Source organism: Chionomys nivalis, chromosome 2, assembly GCF_950005125.1.
Source record: "Chionomys nivalis chromosome 2, mChiNiv1.1, whole genome shotgun sequence".
Classification (NCBI taxonomy): domain Eukaryota; kingdom Metazoa; phylum Chordata; class Mammalia; order Rodentia; family Cricetidae; genus Chionomys; species Chionomys nivalis.
In genome coordinates, this window is record NC_080087.1 from 59324916 (window position 1) to 59347349 (window position 22434).

The 22434-nt window shown below is 39.3% G+C and overlaps 1 protein-coding gene across 6 annotated transcripts in view; it reads left to right on the forward strand.

The window, feature by feature from the left end:
- Positions 1 to 22434, forward strand: part of Atg5 (autophagy related 5) — a 126516-nt gene that overhangs the window by 93038 nt on the left and 11044 nt on the right. For 5 of the 6 annotated variants that reach the window (XR_009056665.1, XM_057761491.1, XM_057761489.1 and 2 more), the window contains one exon: positions 14518 to 14635. The exons of the other annotated variant lie outside the window; for it this stretch is intronic. Coding sequence is in view for 4 of the 5 variants with exons in the window: in XM_057761491.1 (XP_057617474.1) it covers positions 14518 to 14635 (118 nt within the window). In the remaining variant the exon portion in view is untranslated. The remainder of the gene's footprint in view (positions 1 to 14517; positions 14636 to 22434) is intronic. 6 annotated transcript variants of the gene reach the window in all.

The window sequence follows — 22434 nt, forward strand, 5'->3', positions numbered from 1 at the left end:
ATATTCAGCTGTATAGTGAGATGGAGGCCAGGCTGGGCTATATTAGACCCTGCCTTGAAAGGGATAAAAAGCTAATGTGGATAACCAATGCAGTACTTATCCTTAACATTTTACCTAGAATTTTCAAAGCACAGATAAGAGAGTCATTGGTTATTTTGCATATACAAAAGGAAGTAATTTATTCTACTTGTTTAAATACCACATTACTATTTTTCTATTGGTACTTTTCTTCTTTCTCCTTTCTTTTTTCCCTTTTTTTTATACTTTCCCATTTTCCCTTCCTTGTGGAATTTTCTCCTCTGTTTCATAAATCTGAAGTATGTTTGCTACAGAGTAAACCATTTCCTATTTTAATGAAAGTCTTGAAGTTTACTTTTTAGAGGAGTGTGTTGCTGAAGAAAACTGCCTCCCTTAGCCTACACCGAAGTGATGAAGGTAATTGTTAGCTGTAAGCCACAGCTAATTTCTGACTGTGTGCATTTAATGTAATGTCAGACTGGGGTGCTCGTCATTAGGTGCTCGTCGAAGCTGAGATGCCTCATATAAAACAGGGCAGAGGACCTGCACATCAAAGTGTAATTTGAACTCTGGTTTTTATGTAGTTTGAGAATGCTTAATGGAAGAGAACTAACAAATTTACTTTCTTCCCAAATACACTGTTATTTTCAAGTTTTTAATTTTTTTCTTCCATGCTTTCTGTGTGTTATATATGATGGATTAGTTTTATTGCTTTGGAATGTTTTGACAACATTTGTATTAAATACTGTTATAGTTCATGTTTTGTGTAATCAGGAGCATTTTTCCCTGAACTGCAGTTAATCCTAAGGCAACCAAAATTTATTGAACGAAACATTATAATTTAGGCTGTAACATCGTGCTCTTCGACTCTCCTCTATTTGGTAACTATTCATGAAGCCATGTTTATCTTCTTAGCCACAGAGCATCCTCCTTTGCTAGTACTAGATAACATATAACTTCACTAACACCTTTGATTACAGGATGCATTTTTTTTTTCTAGATCTCTACCACCATGTCCATTTCTTAGTTTGGGCATGTTGTTATGTAAATTATACAAGGGTTATATCAGTCTTGTTTTGTTTTGTTTTTGGAGACTGGGTCTCTCTACATTGGACTATCCTGGTACTATGTAGACAAGGCTGAGCCTTAAGCTCACAGAGATCTACCTACCTGTCTTTCCAGTACTACATCTAGTTCATATTCATATTCGATGGACATGATACTCCCAGAATCCTGTTTAAAGGTCACGATGACCAAGGCTGGTCTTGGCAGTACTACTTTTCTCTTACCTGTGCTGCTTATAAATGCTTCTTCAGTGTTGTCATGAGTCTACAAAGGACTTCTACACATGACAGCCTAGAGGGGGAAAAAGGCAGAAGCAAGGAGCTGACTAGTTAAAATGAATTATTTTGGGGGGTGTGGTGGAATATACTTGTAATCCCAGTACTCAGGAGTCTGAGGCAGGAAGATTATAAGAAGCCAGCCAGAGCTACATAGCAAGAGCCTTTTTTTTTTTTTTTAATTCCTTCCTGGTCTTGGTTTATTGTTTCCCAACAGAGTGCCCATTATAGAACATGATTACAATTTTAGCACTGCCACAGAGACATAGTGCTTCATAACAAACAGGAACACATGATTGTCTACTTAGACAAAGGGATTCTAAGTCTACCTCCTTCTGGCTTGTAGACCTGAGGTGATGTGGTGAGACCTTCTGTGGGCCAGCCTGGTTCAACGTGGTTTAAAGGATGAGCCTCTCTCCACCCTTTCCCAGGAGTGTTTTAGGGACTCTCCCAATGGCTTCTTGTGACTGTGATGTACAGCAAAGAGTTCACTGTAGATAACAAGCATGAAGCCCCTGCCTCTGTCACAAAGAACGCTGGGCCAGGCCCCCTTTGAAGAAGGCCTTCCCTCCTTTGTCCTTGAAGATCTTCCTACAGCAATACAGGCTACCTGTACATGATGTCAGCTACTTCTCCTACAGACTGCAACGTTACCTGTGTGTCTGCACATTATCGAAGGAGTAGGACACAACGCAGACTGCAACAGTCACCACCTGTGTGACCGACTCACCATAGTGTGGTGTGCATGTTCTTAGAGTCTGGGAGCACGCACTTGGTGATAGCACACACCTTGAAGAAGATGGCGTAGTAGACACTGATGCCCTAGATGGATACATTGAAGCCCTGCCATAGGTTGCAAATGCCGTTTGACTTGTGGATTCAGTGGTAGTCGCCCATGTCAGCCTACAGGCAGGCTCAGGTGAATATTGTTGGGTATTAGGATGCCTGGAGACAGAGGTAAACCTCATCTATGCACCCATCTGGAAGTGACCCCAGAACTCTAAGGGGAACCAAGGATTCCTCTCTTGTTCAAGTTCAGAGACCATATCTTTAAAAAAAAAAAAAAAAAAAAAGCAGTGGTGACACACACCTTTAATCCCAGCACTTGGGAGGCAGAGGCAGGCGGATCTCTGTGAGTTCAATGCCAGAGCTGTTACTCGTAGGAACTCTGTCTTTAAAAAACAGAAACAACGAAAGGAAGGAAGGAAGCAAGGAAGGAAGAAAGAAAAGCAATTCACAGTGACTGGGTCTTACAAAAATACTGTTGTTGACAAGAAAAGGCACACATAAAGTAGAAAGGTCACATGTGATGTAGTAAGTGTGACTCTGGAGCTCAGAGGTTAAAACTCTTGCAAGAAGACCCTGAGATAGATTCCTAGCACTCATTGGGGCAGCTTACAACCATCTCTAATTATAACTCCGAGCTTTTTGGCCATGAGTGTGCATGCACTCAAATTAATCCTGATTAACAGCATGTATTTTGGTAAACTTTCATCTTAAAACTAACATTTTGGCAGGGCAGTGGTGGCACACACCTTTAATCCCTGCCTTCCAGAGGCAGGTGGACTCCATGAGTTCGATGCCAACCTGGTCTAGAGTTCGTTCCACAGCAGCTGGGCTACACAGAGAAACCCTGTCTCGAAAAACAAAGGAAAAAAAAAGCCTAACATCTTGTACTTTAAAATTTTTCAGCTACATTTTAATTATTAAGTCATAAAATATTAAATGACTTTTGGCAAACAGGCAAAGTTTCTTCTATTCTCATTCAGAATGTTTTGCTCTGCTGTTCATTCTGTTAAGGGAATGTGAGAATGTTCTGAGTTGGTGATGGTAACAATAGTTCTCTAGCCTTTGTTTGCAGCCTCTCCACCTCTTTTGAAGTAACTCATACTTAGTCATTTTACAAAGCCTACGACTTGCCCCAAGAGGATTCATCTTACCAAATCTTATGAGTAAAAATTAAAATGTGTAGCAGGGAACAGTGTCTTGATCTCTCTTGTAAGTTTTGTACTAGTCACACCTGAGTACTCAGCAGCTTTGTTGAGTTGTTACTTTTAATAGCGTACATATCACTCAGTTAAAATACTATTCAATGAGTTTTTCAGAACATCACGTATTCATGCAGCTATCAAAATTACAAATTTCACATTTTCATCTCGCAAAGAGGAAATTCCATGCCCTTTAGCCATTATTGATCTCCCCGCTTACTGCAGCCACTAGTTTATTTTCTCTGTCTGTGCTTTTTGTCTGTTCTGGACATTGTAAGAAATTAGAGGGATATATAATACAGATGCCTTTGTGTCTGACATCTTTTCACTTGCATAATGTTCATGCATGCTGTGGGTCACAAATGCTCATTTAGAGCAGTGGGGTCTTTGTATGGTCAGTGTACGGCTGTTGCCCACTGATAGACATTTGGATTGTTTCCACTTTGAGACTATTACGAAGCTACTATGAATGTAATAGTGAATGATAATGCACAATTTTTTATGGTGATCATTTTGTTCTTTTCTGAGGGTATTTAAAGAGGCCAATATACAGGTTATATGCTGAGTTTAGTGTTTTGAAGTACTATGGGTGTATTTTCCAAAGCATCTTCACTGTATTCCTACCCATAATAAATGAGGGTGCCAGCAGCCTTACCAGTGCTTAGTCTCTGTCATTTTCATCCCAGCACTATTCCCTGACCACATTGTGGTTTTGATCTGCATTTCTCTGACACTGCTAAGAATCTTTCCATGTGCTTAAGTCGTTATTTGTGTCAGCCTATGTATTTTCTTATGAGAATTCTTTAGATTACTGACGTTTGTTTGTGAGTTTTTGTTTGTTTACTTGTTTATTCAGTTAGTTATGGGTGGATGGTGTTTTGATACAGGCTTTTAGTCCAGTAGCCTAGGCCCTAACACTAACCCTGCTTTGTAGTTGAGGAATGACCTTGAACTCTGCCTCTACTTGATTATAGGTGTACATCATTATACCCAGCTACCTTTGTTCATTTTTACTTATTTAGTTAGTTATTAGTTGTGTGTGTGTGTATGCGTGTGCACACGTGTGTGTTCATGTGTGTGTGTGTGTGTGTGTGTGTAGACACACATGCCACAGTGCAATGTGGGGGTTAGGGAAAACTTTGTGCATCAGTTCTCTCCTTTAGCTTCTGTGGGTTCTAGGAATCAAACTCATGTCCTTAGGATTGTGCAGCAAGCACCATTACCTGCTGAGCTGTATTTTGCTCCTTTGATCATTTTTGTATTGTTTTGTTTTTTTGAGACAGGGTTTCTTTGTGTAACAGCCTTGGCTATCCTGGAACTCACTCTGTAGACCTGGCTGGCCTTGAACTCACAGAGATCCGCTTGTTTCTGTTGGGATGAAAAGTGTGCACCACTGCCAACCGGTGCCTTCAGTCATTTTAAAAATAATGTTGTCTCTCTGTTGTTTTGAGAATTCTTTATATATTCTAAATACTAATCTTATAGATGTATAACTTGTAAATATTTCCTCTTTTTCTGTGGCTTTTCTTTCTTTCTTTCTTTTTTTTTTTTTTTAATGGTGTCATTTGAAGCCCAAACTTTTCAATTTTTGGTGAACTTTCTTTGTTACTCATGCTTTTTATTTATTTTTTTTCATAACTAAGAAAATCTGACCTGACCTTGTTGATCCAAGGTGACAGGCTTCTTCCTCGGTTTTCTTATAAGAGCTCTGTGCCTTTACTTCATTCCTTTTCTCTGATGTTTCTTAATAGTCAGGTGGTTTGTTTTTAAACTTGCTGATCTGGAGATCATATCAGCAGTCAAATCTCTGAAATACCACTTCTTTTTTAAAGCTGCTTCAAAAATTGAACAGAAATTTTCATATAATCTCTTAATGGTTCATTGAGATCCTTTGAAAAAAATTATATACGTCATCAAAAAACAATATCCCCATACGGTAAATTTCAGCATCATTGTAAAACTATTGGAGCATGTATGGAGGAGTGGGCGTAAATGGTCGGTTTCTCTGCAGAGTCACGGGGTCTTGGCCAGGTTTAGACTCAACTGTCTCCTGGGGAAGACAGTTGACTGGCCTTCAGAGCAGTCCCACTTCTGAGGCCACAGCTGCTTTTACTCAGGCATTTCCCCTCACTACTTTATTTGTACAAATTGAAAGTGCTTCTAATTTATTTTATGTTAACATCCATAAAGATAAAAACTCATGCAAAACTACCATTTGACTTTCCAGAAGAAAATAAGTTATTAATTAGTTACATTATTCTTGTATTCACCTAACTTTTCTAGTATGACTTTCAATAAAATTAGCAAAAATGTTAAAGCTCTTAAGTAAGATAAAACTTCCCCTATGATTCTCTTAGTATGACCGAATTCTTTGGAGAAAGATCTTTAGCATATTTTAATCATTTCTAGAATCATTGATAGTACTATGGATCTTCTTCTCTGGCCATGCTACTAAAAATTTCATATAAAAAAATTAAAGTGGTGCTAGGGAACTGGCCCAGTTGGGAAAGTATTCGATACATAAATATAAGATCTAAGTTCAGATCCTTAGCACCCATATAAACCAGATGTGGCTGTGTGTTGCTGTAAACTTACTTCAGAGTACTCCTGAGGTCACTGGCCAGCTAGGCGAAGTGAAACATGGAGCTCCTGGTTCTGTGAGATACCCTGTCTCTGAATGCAAGGTGGGACTGGAGAGATGGCTCAGTGTTAAAAGCACTGGCTATTACCTGTATTATAAATATTTCAGTATTTGTATTACTGGAGTAATTACAAATTACAAATACTCCAGAGGACCTGACTTTGTTTCCCAGCATACCCGTGGTGGTTCACATCTGTCTGTAACTCCAGTCTCAAAGGATCCAGTGCCCTCTTTGGGCCTCCACGGAAACCAGAAATGCACATGGTACACAGCATGCATGCAGGCACAAGGCTTATAAAAATAAATGAATAAAAATTTTAAAAGTAAGGTGGAGAAATGATTTTTTTAAAATATCTAGATATACACCTTTGGCCTGTGTGTATACATGGATACACTACTAATACACAGTAAAGAAAATATTTTCAAGGACCCCATCTCTTCTATCAGTGGGCTCGGCATCAAATTCAGCCCTCAGTAGTCAACCATGCTACCCTGTACCACGTACTATTTAGTGAAAGGATGTTGCTTTAACTATTATGGGACAAAATCTATTTGGCACTAGCTAGACAGGATTATAATAAATATAATAATTTCAATGAGACAAAACAAACTTTAAGCCAGTTGTGAGGATGTATTTTATTTAATCATCATCTCTATTAAGACTGCTGCTCTAGAGATTAAGTGTTCCTGACTGTAATAATGGCAGCCTTTCAAATGCTAATTATTATTTCTTGTTGGTGTTAAAAAATATTAAAAGTAGACTTCAGACTCTTTTAGCAGGACTACTCAGCATGCTTAATTTCAAGTCTCAATTTTCCTCCATAACGGATAAAGGAATCTCATTGCTTCTCTTCCTGGTTTCCCACCAGAGACTGTTTACTGTAAAGTCCTAAACATGGATTTAAACTGCTCTGTTATTTTTATTTAATGGATCTCATAATGGTGTATATTCTTAAGCTAATTTAAATATGAACCTGCTTCTGAAAAGCATGTGATGCAAAATTTGACATGCATGAGTATATCTTGAGCGCCATGTGCCTGTGACAGTTTGAAGCCTGTCACATTGCTGTTGGGAAAGTTTGGCAGCACGTCCTGTGTAAAGCTTTGATTTTGTGCCATGAGCACTTAATTGAATTAATAAAGTATCAAAGGAAACTGAAGGTGGAATGTTAATTACATTGATTCTCACTGTAATTGGTTCTAAAAGAACCACTATCCTTTTCATTTAGTAGTGGTCTAAAAGTGAGGAATGAAAAGAGTTAGGCTTGTTACCACCTACTGCATTATTTATTTTACATTTTAAGTATTATCTTATTATTTTAGCATAATAATTATTCATAGATAATATTTCCCAGCTTATCAGATTGAGAAACAGGCTCTGATTGCTGGATATCATGTAGATTCCCTACTTTGTGCTAGGAGTTGGGATTCCAATCAAACTTGTTTATTCTACTACAGTCTGCATGCTGGCCCTTAGCTAGGTTTTGTTATCCACTAATTTCTATCAAGTACTGTTATTCCAAGTCCCTGTGAATGCTGAAATGTTATTATCTCTTTCTTCATTAAAAAAAAAAAATCAGTAAGATTGTATTTTAAGCTGGAAGTTTAATGGTCATCTATGTTTCACCTTGGTTTTCATCGTCTTTTGAAATGTGTTTTAAAGTTTACATTCAGTGCAGTGACTGCGTTTCTTTATACCTACTGGGGCATCTTTCACTCTTAAAACTTAAACTTACATCTACTTCTTAGGGGTTTTTGTTATTGTGCTATTTTTGTTCTTTGTGGTAAGAAGTTCAGATTTGGTTTGTTTTAATCTAGTGGTCCTGAGAGATCCAACCTTGTCATGGTAGGCAAGTGCTTTATAACTGAGCTGTGTGTGACCTGAGTCCTCAGTGAAGTTTTGTGCCCTGACTTCAGGGTATTTCCTCAAAATACATAGTTTGCGTTTCTGCTGAGAGATCCAACCTTGTCATGGTAGGCAAGTGCTTTATAACTGAGCTGTGTGTGACCTGAGTCCTCAGTGAAGTTTTGTGCCCTGACTTCAGGGTATTTCCTCAAAGTACATAGTTTGTGTTTCTGCTATCACTACTGCTGTGTTACAGTTGCTTACAAATAGTTCCATCTATGCATGTATTAGCATAATTATACCCTTTTAAGTACATTGCAGATCTTTTGGGGGTGGGGGGTTGTGGTTTTTAAAGACAGAGTCTCACTGCTTAGCTCTGGCCATTCTGGAACTCACTATGTAGACCAGACTGACCTCAAACTCACAGAGATCCACCTGCATCAGTCTCCTGAGTGCCGAGATTAAAGGTGTGCATCACCACCACCTGGCACATTATAGATCTTTAATGAAAACTCCTAATATGATTTACTAGAGATCCTAGACTATAACCACAGTCCTGCTTAGATAATTCTCCCTTTTCTTCTCCCCATGCTTTTGTTACAAGCAATCTTAAAACATCATTGTTCTTTGCAATTCTGTTTATGCCGGTCATTGTGATGTCTTACCATTATGAATAGAATAGCATCAGCTTTGTGGTTTACTGTGGAGTCTTTCACTGGAGTAGGAGAAATTTCACTGCTAGCAAGAAAATTTGGTGAACCTAGTAATTGTTGCAGTTTTTAATTTTGGAAGGTAGCTTTGGTGCAGAATTTAACATGTTTACAGGTTTTTTATTTATTAAGGATTTTTATTTAAAGCAGTTATTCCACTACCTTCCAATTAAATTTTTTGGTGATGATATAAAAATAGTTTTTGTCTAAAAAACGAGAGCAGTCTTCGTCATTTCTGCACACTTCTGTAAGTCCTAGATGCAATTCTTAACATATAGTTCTTGTTACCCAATTAAGGAATTATAATTACATTCTCAACTAATTGCTAATTCCAATTCTAGTTTAATATAGCTTGATTTTTTTTCTTGACCTTTTAAATACCTGCAATTCATAATAAAAATCCTCTGCAGTAATTGAACAAAAAAACCCATCTGGTCTGTGTTGTTTGGGCTTCCCTTTCTATTTTCCTTACTTTCCTTTCTCATTTCTCATCCTTTTTAAATATTCAACCCAGTCTAGCTTCAAACTTTGATCCTCCTGCCTCAGCTTCCTGACTGTTGAGATTATAGGTTTAACACCACCATACCCAAATAGTCTTTGTTACATTTTGTTTTTATAGTTAGAATGTACAAAATAATGAGTTTCATTGTGACATTTTTTGTGTGTACATATAATAATTTGATAATATTCACTCAATCAGAGCAATCCTTCTAAATCATGTAAACATTACTGATAAATGCCCCTATTTAACCACTCTTTTTCAAGGGACTCAAGACCAGCACATGTAAAATAGCCGGTGACATCAACACTTTTTGTTGTAGCTGGGACAAAGCAACGTGTGTGTGTGTGTGTGTGTGTGTGTGTGTGTGTGTCTATACTGTCAGTATCTGTTTCTTCAGCCTAACCAGGGGCCCTAGCGTGTACAACTAAGGCTTCTAGAGCAAAAGATGTTGATTTTGGCCTTTGCTTGTATTTGTGGGGCTGGAATTGAACCAAGCACTCAAATGCCAGGTAAGTACTATACCACTGTGCTACTCTCACGCAGCGCAGGAGATTGTCCGTTTGGTTGTGATTCATGTCACTGGGAGATGTTAGACCTTTGGGGGACTACTCTTAGTAAATTCTGTGCAGACTTCAGTAAATCAGGCCCCTCTCATCATTAAGTTCTGCCTGATCGAAGTCTCAAGTAGAAGTCTCTCTAAGACACTGTTTTTTCTTACCTTTGAGTTAAAGCTGGTTCTAAGTTTTGCTGTCCTGAGCATTATTGTTATGTGACAAACTTTCCCTGGGGAGATGCAACACACAGGTCTACTCACCCTAGATAGGACCCAATGACAGATCAATGTCCAAGTTCATGAACCGGTAAGCTTTATTGGGGTTATTTACAGAATGGGTGAGGGGTTACATAGAAGAGCAGAAGTGACTCAGACAGCTGCATCACCATTGCCTGTCCCGGCATGAATGACAGCTCATAAAAGTTGAGAACCTGGGACACACTGAACATCCTGCAGACAGTTGATAGAGTGTCCTTCCCAGGTGCCTCAGTTGATCTAAACCTCTTTTAGTTAGCTGATCTGCTTTCAGAGTCACCTTTGCAGTTCATCTTGTCTGAGTCTCTTTAACTCAGCTTTCCTTCCATAGAGAGACTCCCAGCTTTTACTGCTTGTTCTGACAGAGAGGGGCCTAGAGAATCTGGTCAGTTTCAGGGACTTCCTGAAGCTGTTTTGAATTGTTTACTTTCCTGCTTGAGTTTCTCTGCAGGATGGAATGTTTTAGGCTCATCTCTACACAATTGTGTGTATTTGTATATGTAGTTACTTTCAAAAAGTTGGTCATTGTGGCCATGGTTCTATAATGAATGATACAGCACTGCCAGCTAGCTCTTTATCACATCAGAATCTAACCTTAAATTTTTTGTTGCATGTAGTTTAATAAATGCCTGAAACTCAGACTTGATCTTAGTTTGCGAGAATGTGCCTCTTGCACACTTTCTATGTTTTCTAATTTCTAATTTACTAGACTGCTAGAGCAAGCTAGAGTTGTCCTGTCAACACTGATTTGGTATTGATTGATCTACTTGACTGGGTTTGATAGACTTTTTCTTTTGCATGTTATTTGTGATCCATGCAAACAACACTTTTCTTTGGAGAATTGTCTTGGTTACCATTTTATGATGTTGAGTTAAGGTGTGTGAGTGTAACTGAGGAAGTGAGAACAGGAGCTATTCTGAGAAATAATGGGGCATTTTTTTCAATGGTGAAATTAGAATTTCTTTAAATTTTAACTTGTTAACATGTCTGTTTAGTCTGTTTTCCTGTTTAGCCTGTTGTTTTTTAAATAATTTTGATGTCACTCAGCCACCTCACATTTCTGCTGTTGATTAGGTATGAATGAGAACCAAACCTTCTAGAGTTTACTGTGATGTTGCTTGTTGTAAGGGGGCTGGCTGCTTGTTTGTCCCGGCCACCCAGAACTGAAATAGTCACACAGAAACCATATTATTTATATCACTGCTTGGTCCATTAGCTCTAGCTTCTTATTGATTAACTCTTACATATTAATTTAACCCATTTCTATTAATTTGTATATCACCATGTGACTGTGACTTACCGTCCATCTCTGGCAGGGCTACGTGGCTTCTCCCTCACTCCACCCTTCTCTTTCCCAGTATTCAGTTTAGTTTTTTCCCATCTAGCTCTGTTCTGCTCTGCTATAGGTCCAAAGCAGTTTCTTTGTTGATTAATGGTAATCACAACATGTAGAGGGAAATCCCACATCAGTTGCTGACTTCAGCTCCAACTAGTATATTCTGCGGGCCTCTCTTAGGCGGAAATACATTGCTGCCCTTCCACACTCTTCCCCTCCCCTCTCACCCTCTCACCCTGTCCAGGCTGTCTCACCAAGGCTTGTCTTGCCACCTGCCCTCATTTCATCTCCTACCTAGACTGTCCCCATGCTGCTTGCTTTCCATTAGTCTGGAAAAGGCTCTTTCATCAAGTCACTTCCTTTACTAAACCATCTTAAAAGCTTCTTGGTGACCTGGAAGACAGACAGCCCTAAGTGGGTGGTGACGACTTAAGTGATTACCTTAGTCCCTTTTTGTTTCTTTTTGTCCTGGGGCTCTACTAACTTTATTATCTTTGTGTAATTTAATATATAATAAACTGTAGGCTTTATAAATAAGTGAAAGGAACCGAATTAGTTGTGATATGTATTGCTGGACTTTTGTACACTTTACCTTTATAATGACCACAAATTCTCAGCTATAATTCTATAAATGGGTTTTATAAATTATAAAATTCCTATAAACCTATAAAAATGGGTTCACATACCATTTTTAACTTTTATTATATATCCACTGAATTGCTTATATTTACATTTTTTCTTCATGGTGTAGCTTTTATTAGCTTTTAAAATGATAAGTGTTTCAAAAACACTGAGAACTTCCTCTGATTAAATATATATATTTCTCCCCAAAGAGGTATTTGAAGTCATATTCTTAGGTTAAACGTATTTTTGTTCTTAGACATTTTGTGATTTTTTTTTTATTCCAGGAGGCTTAAAATTGAAACATAACAGTTGGGGTGAAAAGAAATATGTTTCATTCTCTTAATTTGCCTGTTTGTGTTTATCAAAGTTCTCAGACAAAAGAGATGGGGGATTTTGAGCTGGTATTGCACACCATCTGTAATCCCAGCACTTTTGAGGCAGAGTGGAGGCAGGATGGTAAGTTCCAGACTAGCCTGAGCTACTTGACTACAGAGCTTCTGTACTCTTAACACTGAGGAAAAGAAAATAGTCTTTAAGAGAGAATAGAATATGGAGCTATTAGGAATAAGTCCTTTTGTGCTGATTACCCTGATAACTTCGTCAAACCTTAGAAGTTTGGTAAGAATGCAGTGTTGGCGGATGCCTGTTGCCCAGTGCCACGTCACTCTTACAGGGACTCTTCAGTGTGGTAGTCAGCTGGGCTTCTTTTGTTTGGGGTGTTTGTTTTTGAAGAATATTTTTATTTTTGGACAGTTTCATATGAATGCAGAATTACCTTGATCATACCCAGTTTCCTTCTGTGTCTTCTTTTTCTTTTATTTTCTTCTATTTTTTTTTAAGTAACTCACTCAGTTTAGTTAGTGCTGCTGTGCACATAAGTGTGGACATCACTGCCTGTATTCACATGTGTAGGCATCACTGCCTATGTGTGTAGGTGTGGGCATTGCTGCCTGTGCACGTAGGTGTGGACATCGCTGCCTGTGCACGTAGGTGTGGACATCGCTGCCTGTGTATGTAGGTGTGAGCATCGCTGCCTATGCGCATAGGTGTGGGCATCACTGGAGCATGACCAACTAACTTACCATCAACCACACACCTAAAGAATATGACTCTCCTTTAGCAGCCAGCAACTGCCAATAGCAGCACGCAGCCCTGGGTGGGACCTACTGAACCCCTTCCCCATCCATGCTGTACCATTGACTGGTTTGAACCTATGCACTTAGCCACAGCTGCTCACTCATAAGATCATGAGTACAGCAGCCATGTCCTGTTTAGGGGGCAGCATTTCACAGCGCTCCTCTGAATTGTCTCACCTGTGATGTTCCCTGAGCCTGGAGGTAGGAGGGTTGGTGCAGACTTCTGATTTAGGGACAGACACTCAGTGACTCATCTCAGTTATGTGTCTTTCCATCACTGCTACTGCAAGAAGCTTCTCTGACCAGTTTAGAGCAGCACTCATCCATAGATATAAATGTAAACATGTAGAAACCAGTTCAACAGCATGGCCATTTAACAAAACAACAGTCATGGTTTCTCACTAGGCCAGTGGCTTCCCCAGCCAGGGGTTTTTGACCAGGTTTACAGTCAGACATGGATTCCTTTCTGTAGAGCAGGCCTTGGGTCTGATCAGAAAGCACTTGGTTACCCCTCAAGAGTCACACCATTATCTCATTGTCTTGAGTATGTCTTGTCTGGCAGGTCAGTATTGTGGCAAGCAGGGACCACCACTGGGTAATACTGTTGATGGTTTTTCTCCCCCAGTGGCCTGTGTAGCACCTTCCAGCACTATGAGATCTAGCCAGCAGGGAGAAATTTCCAGGTCAGTTCCAAATTGATTTCTCTATGTCCTGCGACCAAAATGTGTGGTGTCTTTAGCAATATGGTCTTACTATCTGGTTATGGTGGGCAACCAGGAGCAATAGCAATATAGCCAGTGTTGTTTTGGTGGTCTCTGGGGCCTTCTTGACCTTTAACTTTCAGGAAAGTATCCCACACCTGGCACTGAAACCCTTATCTCTATCAAACCTTGGATACTTGATCTGAATTCATTGTTATCCAACATCTTGCTCCAATTAATCTTTAACTTTGCTACAATAGTCTCATTTTAAAAACATTTTTAAAGATTTAAAAAAAAATGTGTGTGAATATTTTGCTTGTGTGTGTGTATATGCACCACATATATGCCTGGTGTCAATGAATGCCAGAAAAGATGTTGAATCCCCTGGAATTGGAATGACGTGGTTGTGAGCCACCTTGTGGGTGCTGTGAACTAAACCGTGATCCTCTGCAAGAGCAGCTAGTGCTTTTAACCCCTGAGCCTTATCTCTATGCCCTTAAAAAATTTCCTTTTTAATGCAGTGGTTAGCCAGGATGTGTTTCTGTATTTGGTGATTGAGTGAAAATGTTATTAACAAAGCCTTTTGTCCCTATTGGAGAATGAGGATTTGCTATTTGAAATCTAGCTATTTGATTTTTAAGAGTGGTCTGACATTCCATATTTGCATGAGTCTGATTTCTCTGCATTTACTATGTTAACCTTTTTTCCTCAGTGGTAATCGCATCAGTGATACGGTTATTATGTGTATTTATGATTGAGCCACGTCAGAAGACATTAGTGCCAGGACCGTGTTTGTGATCTGGATGTCGGTAGTTAGCAGCGGCAGCAACGAAGACTTACTTGCTTGGGTTTTTATTTTCTAAATAGACTACGACTGAACGACCTTTCATTCAGAAGCTCTTCCGTCCTGTGGCCGCAGATGGACAGCTGCATACACTCGGAGATCTCCTCAGAGAAGTCTGTCCTTCCGCACTCGCACCTGAAGGTACTTAGCAACTACAAGACACTACTGTCATTTTCTCTTCTAAGCCTTTGGTTGCTGACGTTAAATGGATATTCTACATTGACAAATTTTATGAAGATATTTTTATTACCTTTTAAGGGAATATCTATTGTTTTGTAATATTTGTAACAAGACAAGAAATCACTTCTCTTTGGAAAAATACAATGCCCACCTTCTGAGGCTTTGTAAGTACTATTCTAATGAGTTTGAAAATCAATTACACATGTATATGTATTTGAGATTCTTGGCACCGAAGGTGTTTCAGATTTCTTTATGAAGTTGAAATATTCACATACATGTAATGAATTATTTTGAGGATAGAATTACAAGCTTTAACACCAAGTTCATTTTTGCACTCACACACACACATACACCTACTTGTGTGTGCAACCTAAAGGTGATTTCCATAGTATTTTTAGTGTACCTACATTTTTATGTGAGCTGTCACGTGTGGTCAGTTGTGGAGGTTTCCACGTGTGTTGTTACATCAATGCTAAAACCTGAGGGCGTATCAGATTTCCACCTGAGATCTGCTCTAAATATGCAAATGTATACATGTATGTGGGTATGTGTGCAGGTGTCCTACTGCTTTTATCAGCCAGTCATTGGGTAAGAAACTCTAGTTTGCAGTCTTAGCCCTGTGGTCTATTACAGTGCTCATTACTGATGACTTTTTAAGGAATTCTCAGTGGTATATGAGCATGTTCGTTAGGACCCTGAGCATCCTTACTCTTTCAGACCTAGAAGAATGAAGATAGGAGGTATTAGTCATGAAAGCAATACTCCAATACTTTCTTATGAAATAATCTAAGGAAGTGGTTTTCCTAAGAAATAGAATTAGAACTGATGGGGGATGGGGGATACCATATCAGAAGGGGTTAAGAAAGAAGGTCATGAACCACAACACAAAATTACTGAAGTCAAGATTTATTGGTGTTAGAAGTTGTATGTTTTATAAAGTCTTAGTGTGTGACTTGCCTTTCCTGAGCTCCTAGGCTACATATTACATATCAAGGTGTCTACTATAAGCCTTGTACGTCTAGAGTGGGTAAGTGTTCCCTGACCATTAAATTACTGAATTCCTTGTATAATCATACCCCAAGACATAGTATTTATGATAGCTACATTTGAAGCAACACTAAGCAGTTGTATGGCCTTGGACACAGTCCCTCTTTACTGTTTTATAATTTTAACTTTCACTGAAGGCTTCCTTCCATTCATTATTTTTGATATCTCAATAACTTTTTAAAAATAAGCTTTTTAGAGTTGTATAACTGCTATAATGACCTGCATTTAGAAATTTTTATCCCCTCAGATGTTTACTTCTATACACATACAGCTGACCTCTTTCCTGACATTAGCCATAAGCAACCATTGGTCTGCATTCTGTCTCTATGATTTGCCTTTTAAAAAATATTTCATATAAGCAGAATCATACCATAAGTAGAGTTACAACCTAATGTTTTGTTTTTTTTTTTTTTTTTTTTTTTTTTTTTTTTTTTGGTTTTTCGAGACAGGGTTTCTCTGTGGTTTTGGAGCCTGTCCTGGAACTAGCTCTTGTAGACCAGGCTGGTCTCGAACTCACAGAGATCCGCCTGCCTCTGCCTCCCGAGTGCTGGGATTAAAGGCGTGTGCCACCATCGCCCGGCCTAATGGGTTTTTTTTTTACTTCTATCCTTGTTTGTTTGTTTTTGCGAGTCTCGGCAGCTTCTATTTATTGGTGAGCAATACTAAGGTGGACCAGATGTCTAACTCCATCTGCCTCTTTACCTATTGATAAGCATATGCATTATTTCCAGCTTTTCACTTTTAGGATTAACTCTGCTGTGAACATTGGCATGGATCTTTTCGGGAACATAGTTTCATGTATCTTAGGTAGAGTCCTAAGGGTGAAATGACTGAGTCCAACAGTCAGCTTAAGTTTTCCTAAATGTGCTGGCCATTTATAGTCCCACCTGTGACATAGGAAGGTTGCTGTTTCTTTACGTTGTTGATATGTGTCATGGTGATCCTGATGGTTGTGTGTTGGCATCTCACAGTGATTTTACTTTGTTCTTCCCTGATTTGAATTTTCCCACTGACGACTGTACCCACTGTTTTTGTTGTTGTTTTTGTTTGTTTGGTTGGTTTTTGGTTTTTCGAGACAGGGTTTCTCTGTAGCTTTAGAGCCTTTCCTGGAACTAGCTCTTGTAGACCAGGCTGGCCTCAAACTCACAGAGATCTGCCCACCTCTGCCTCCTGAGTGCTAGGATTAAAGGAATGCACCACCACCACCTGGCTAAATGTGTATCCCAGGCTGGCCTCGAACTCGTGATCCTCCTTCAGCAAATCCTACAGGCATAGCCGTCATAACTGGCTGTTTGTGTAAGGTTTTTGTGCTGTGTACACTGAAGGGCTACAGATGGTGTGTGTCATGGACAGCTCCTGTTTCCAGGCCCTTCTTATCACCTGCCAGATGCCTCTGATGAAACGTCGCCATTTTCATGATTTTTCCATTGCTGTGTTTTGAGAAATATTTATATATTTTGGAAGAACCTTCTCTGTAGAATTGTTTCCTCAGATTTGTTGTTTGTCTTCTTATTCTCTTCTAAAGAGTAAATAATTTTAATTCTGATGGAGTCCTATTCAGTTTTTTTGTTTTTTGGGGGTTTTTTTTTGGTTTTTTTTTGTTTTGTTTTGTTTTTTGGCTATTCAAGACAGGGTTTCTCTGTGGTTTTGGAGCCTGTCCTGGAACTAGCTCTTGTAGACCAGGCTGGTCTCGAACTCACAGAGATCCACCTGCCTCTGCCTCCCAAGTACTGGGATTAAAGGCGTGCGCCACCACCGCCCGGCCCTATTCAGTTTTTAATGGATTATATTTAGTGTGTGTTTGTTTGTTTTTTGTGTCTTCTAGTAGCTAATATATTTGTATAATTACAAAATAATGAAAGCTTATATGAAGGAACTCAGAAATTGCTCAGTCTCGGGTCCGATCTAGAGGGCATAGCTTCATTTTCTCATCTAACTAAGCTGTGTTTACTCAAGTCTTAGAAATTGGGAGCCTTGTTGGTTCAGAGATGATCTTACAGTGCTAGTTAGAGGATAGCAAACCTGGTGAGTTTTTTCACAACCTTCTCAAGGTTTTGGAGTAGAAACTCATTTCCTCTATTTTTAAACGTGATGAGAACTGTAATTCCCACACTATCCAGGGTCGCTGGCTTTCAGATGCTCATCTCTTTGTACTAAATGTTTCTATTTTTGAGTACTTTTAAAAGACATTTTATCAAATAAGAATCAGAGAAATTTAAAATTCAGATGTGCCCTAATGTGTTCTTCATACAAACAGCCTTCGTTTCTTGACTAGGACTCACTGTAACCACACCTGGCCTATTGTGAGGCCTCGACAAGCCTCTTGTCTCTGCTTCCTGAGTCCTGGTGTTTCAGGCACACACCACCATGCCTAGCCACAATCTGTTTCCAAAAGTAAATCACCAGGTGGCTTATTCCTTAAATCCCTCAGAAGCAGGCGGATCTCTGAATTCAAGGCCATCACTGAGTTCAAGGTCATCCCAGTCTATAGAGTATAGCCAGAGGCTGCTTGTTCCATTCCCAGCTGCCCAGACTCAAAATAACCACATAGAAACTGTATTAATTAAATCACTGCTTGGCATATTAGCCCTAGCTTTTTATTGGTTAGCTCTTACATCCTAAACTAACCCATCTCAATTAATCTATGCATCACCACAAGGTTGTGGCCTACAGGTAAAGTTTCCACAAGCTCTACGGGAGATGTCTGTCTCCTGTGGCAGCTACGTGGCTTCTCCCTGACTCTGCATACTCTGTCTCTCTACATCTCTGTTTGGATTTTCTACCTGACTTTACTCTGTTAAGCCATTGGCCAAAAGCAGCTTTATTCATTAACCAGTAAAAGTAACACAAATACAGAAGGACTTCCCACACAGAGTGAGTTCTAGGACAGTCAGGAACATACAGAGAAACCCTATCTGGAAAAAAATAAAGTGAATTACTTTGACTTTATTTCTTTATATGACCCTATGGGATTCTTGCTTATGGAGTGTGAAAATATCACATTAAACTCAATCTTCATGACAGCGGCACACTTGTCAGTATCCCAGAGTGGCTTGTGTTTGCTGCAGGATGGAAGGACTGCCCTTCAGTACACTGACAGAGGGCAGGTACCAGGTGCTACGGATGAACAGCAGGCATCACCTCCTCAAATGGACAAGCACCGGTTCACGGGAGGACTCAGACTTCATCAATATGACATAAATAGTACTTATACACTACATTAAATTACATACCATGAAACTGGTCACGTCTTTAGTCCTTAATTCTATATCTTTCTTTTAGAAAACTTTTATCTTTACCCCTTTTTGTTTCATATTTATATTTAGAAAAAAATATCATTTAAAATCTGTGGGTGTACTCAGAAAAATGCAGTGTGCAGTTTGGGGTACCTGTCCTCTGTCAGAGTGGAGCTGCACTGTAGGTTCGGGGTACCTGTCCTCGGTCAGAGTACCTGTCCACTGTCAGAGTTGAGCATTTTGACACACCTGCACTCAAGCTGAAAGTGAAAGACTTGTAGTTGGGGTGTGTGTGGATAAGACCTGGCTGTCATCACATGATAAAAAGAGAAAGTTCTTACAGAACCCGTGTGGCACCATTGCATGCTCCTCCCTGTGAGTCAGGCATGGAGGAATTCAGTCTTATTTCATCATGACAGCAGAATATGCTATATTATGGTGACCAGGTTGGGGTCATTATAGTATCGCAATGAGCTGCTTTGTATTCTTTTCCTTCTGATCTATAAGTGGCTAGGGAAATTAGCCAAGATAGAACGAACAGGAAACAAACCAAAGGTGAGCCCCAGGTACATGGTGTCTGTGGTTTCAGTGGAGTTAAAATGACTCAGAGATGAATACTTCTGTACTCGGCCCTAAGTCAAATATCTTCCTCTTTCAGTAAATGGCAATGTCAGTGTCAGAAACCAGTTCCGGCTAGGTGGCTAGGTGTGGCTGATCACCTGCCACTGAACTTTCAACCTGAGTTCAAATCCCTGGCCCACATGATAGAAGGAGAGAACTAACTCCTTAAAGTTATCTTCTGGCACATAAAATAAATAAACTAAATGTTAATATTTAAAATCTAAAGTTATATGCTTAATTTTTATTTAGGAGAGTATAAAAGGCCTATAAATTTTGCTGGGTCATACTTTATTTCCCAGTGTTCCAATATAATTATAAAAGCCTGGTAATCTGCATAGTGTAACAAACCTCTCTTCTTTTTTTTATAAATTTCTTTTAAGATTTCTTTTAGTAGTTCTCTGTGTTGGACTATTTTCTCCTGATATTTTATTTAGTATTATGCATACAGCACAGGTGTAAAGAAAGTCTTAGTCCATGAGAGGTTAATCCTATAGCTTTCCTGAGGGTTAAGTTGTTCTGTAAGCTTTCTTGTTTTCCTTTCCAGCTCCTTTCAGCTTCTGTGCACTTACGTACTTCTCAATATCCTTCCTTGACAGCTATTTAACTTTTAGGATCCGTGTGATGTCATAAATTTTATTTCTCATCATTCACTTTCTTTATGTTGTATATGTTGTCTTGTTGCTCTAAGATACGAAAGATAGAGAGTAGTATTCTCAGAAGAAAGCTTTAGTCCAGTTGGGATGGACAGGAGCGTGTACAACTGTGGGATGGTTCGGCCTGAAGATACAGTGAGTAGTGCCCTCGTCCGTTCTGAGGAGAGAGTAACTGAATCTTAATGGAGATGGGCAGGAGTGAAGCAGTTGGAAAGGGAACAGGGAGTTAGGTCACACAGTGCACGTGTCTACCATGGGACCTTCACCAGCCGCCTGTGCATGACGTCCTGTCCATTCTGTTTGCTGAGTTTGTCTGCCTTTTCTTTAAACATGCCTGAAATTGTCAGTAAGCTCAGAAATGTTGGAGAGTTACTAAGGAACACAGTGAAATGGACACTGGGGACTTGGAATATCCAGTTTAGGTGATCTGTCTTCAAAATTACTTTGTTTTGTTTGGGGTGTGTGTGTGTGTGTGTGTGTGTGTGTTACTATTTATTAAACCTGGCTGGTCTGGAATGTGCTGTGTAGACCTTGCTAACCTGGAACTGCCTCTGCCTCCCAACTGCTGAGATTAAAGGTGTGTGCCACCATGCCTGGCAGTTATCTTATTTTTAATATGCTTTATGAGAAACCATAGGAGTTAAAAGATAAAATTTAGTGAATTCCTATTTTCCCTTGTTCTGTATGGTAAATCATATGGTGTGTGGTATGTTGTTTCCAGACACAATAGCTGGCAGTGGGTGAAAGAAACACTAGGGCAGATCCTTGAGGTGTTGGAGAGAATTAAAAAGTTGGTTGTTGATAGCTTAGGGTATGTGTTGTTGCTGCAGCCAAGCCACAGCTCCCAAAGGAGTTAGCAAAACTGCAGCAGGCCCTCCCCCCTTCCCCCACCCCAACCTAACATGAGTCTTAAAGAATGAGATAATGGTTTTATAACGCTGGTCATTCTCTACGTCACATTAGAATGTGAACTAATGTGTCTGTGCCCTCCTGCCATTTGGATTGGGCAATCACTGAATTTTTAATAGATCTAGATTTCTTAGTTTATGTAATATGTTTCTGCTTGTAGAATGTAAATGAGACAGCTTTTTCCCATGTGAGACTTAACAGTCTTATTTTTTCTAAGGTTTTACAATTAACCTAGTTTTTCTTTTGTTGATATATATATTTTGTAAATTTATTTATTTGTATTTTATGTACATCGGTGTTTTGCCCATATCTGTATGAGGGTGTTAGACCCCCTGGAACAGGAGTTACAGACAATTGTGAGCTACCATGTGGGTACTGAAAATTGAACCTTGGTTCTGTGGAAGAACAGAGAGTGTTCTTAGCTACTGATCCTTCTCTCCAGCACCTGTGGATGCATTTTATAAACAAAAGGTCATAGGAAATTTATAAAGGCCAATTAGACCTTCACTTGTGGCAAGACTTCTATGCTGTTGATTAACATTTTTAGGAATCGTCTTCTAGACAAGACTAGAAATGTCAGCAGTGTGGTTGTGGTAAGGAAGGAACTACAGCATCTCCGCAGTCACTGCTTATCATGGAGCAGGCTTGATTGTCACATAGCCGGTTAAAACATGTTAAAGAGGCTCAGAAGTAGGCTGCTGGTGCTGTTGGTTCTAATGGGGTGTTTGCCATTCAGGGAGACTACCGTAGTAACCCAAGTCGAAGTGGGTCACCTCCTGTGGTGGGAGCCTTGTGTTCTAGTCTCTTCAGCTGTTTGCTTTTATTGTTCTCTATTCTTGATTGTATTTATATTTTATGGAAGAAACACTGTACAGTGGAAAGTCAAAAAGCATTTTAAATGTTGTCCCTTTATGAGCAAAGGTCTACTATAATCATTGATAAGGCTTAGCCTAAACTTGGTAATTACAGGTTACTTAATTTGTCATACACTATAAATTTAAATGAGCCAGATTCTTTGCTTTGATTGCTTTCCTCTCCCTCCATCCCTGTGCTCTGTCCAGCACACAGGCACTGCTGGCTAATCTTGCTGATACACAATCCCTTTAGATCTAGGTCCATTGATACATTTCTAAAATCAGAGAACTAAAATGATTACCTTCTTTCTCTATTAATGGAGATGATGTGATGCTGGATCCAACAAAAGATGCCTCTGATTTCCCCTCCTTATTTATTTCTATCTTAATCTCAAGAAGCTAAGTGACTAGCCTGACTTTCCCAAAGGTGGAAAGCATGA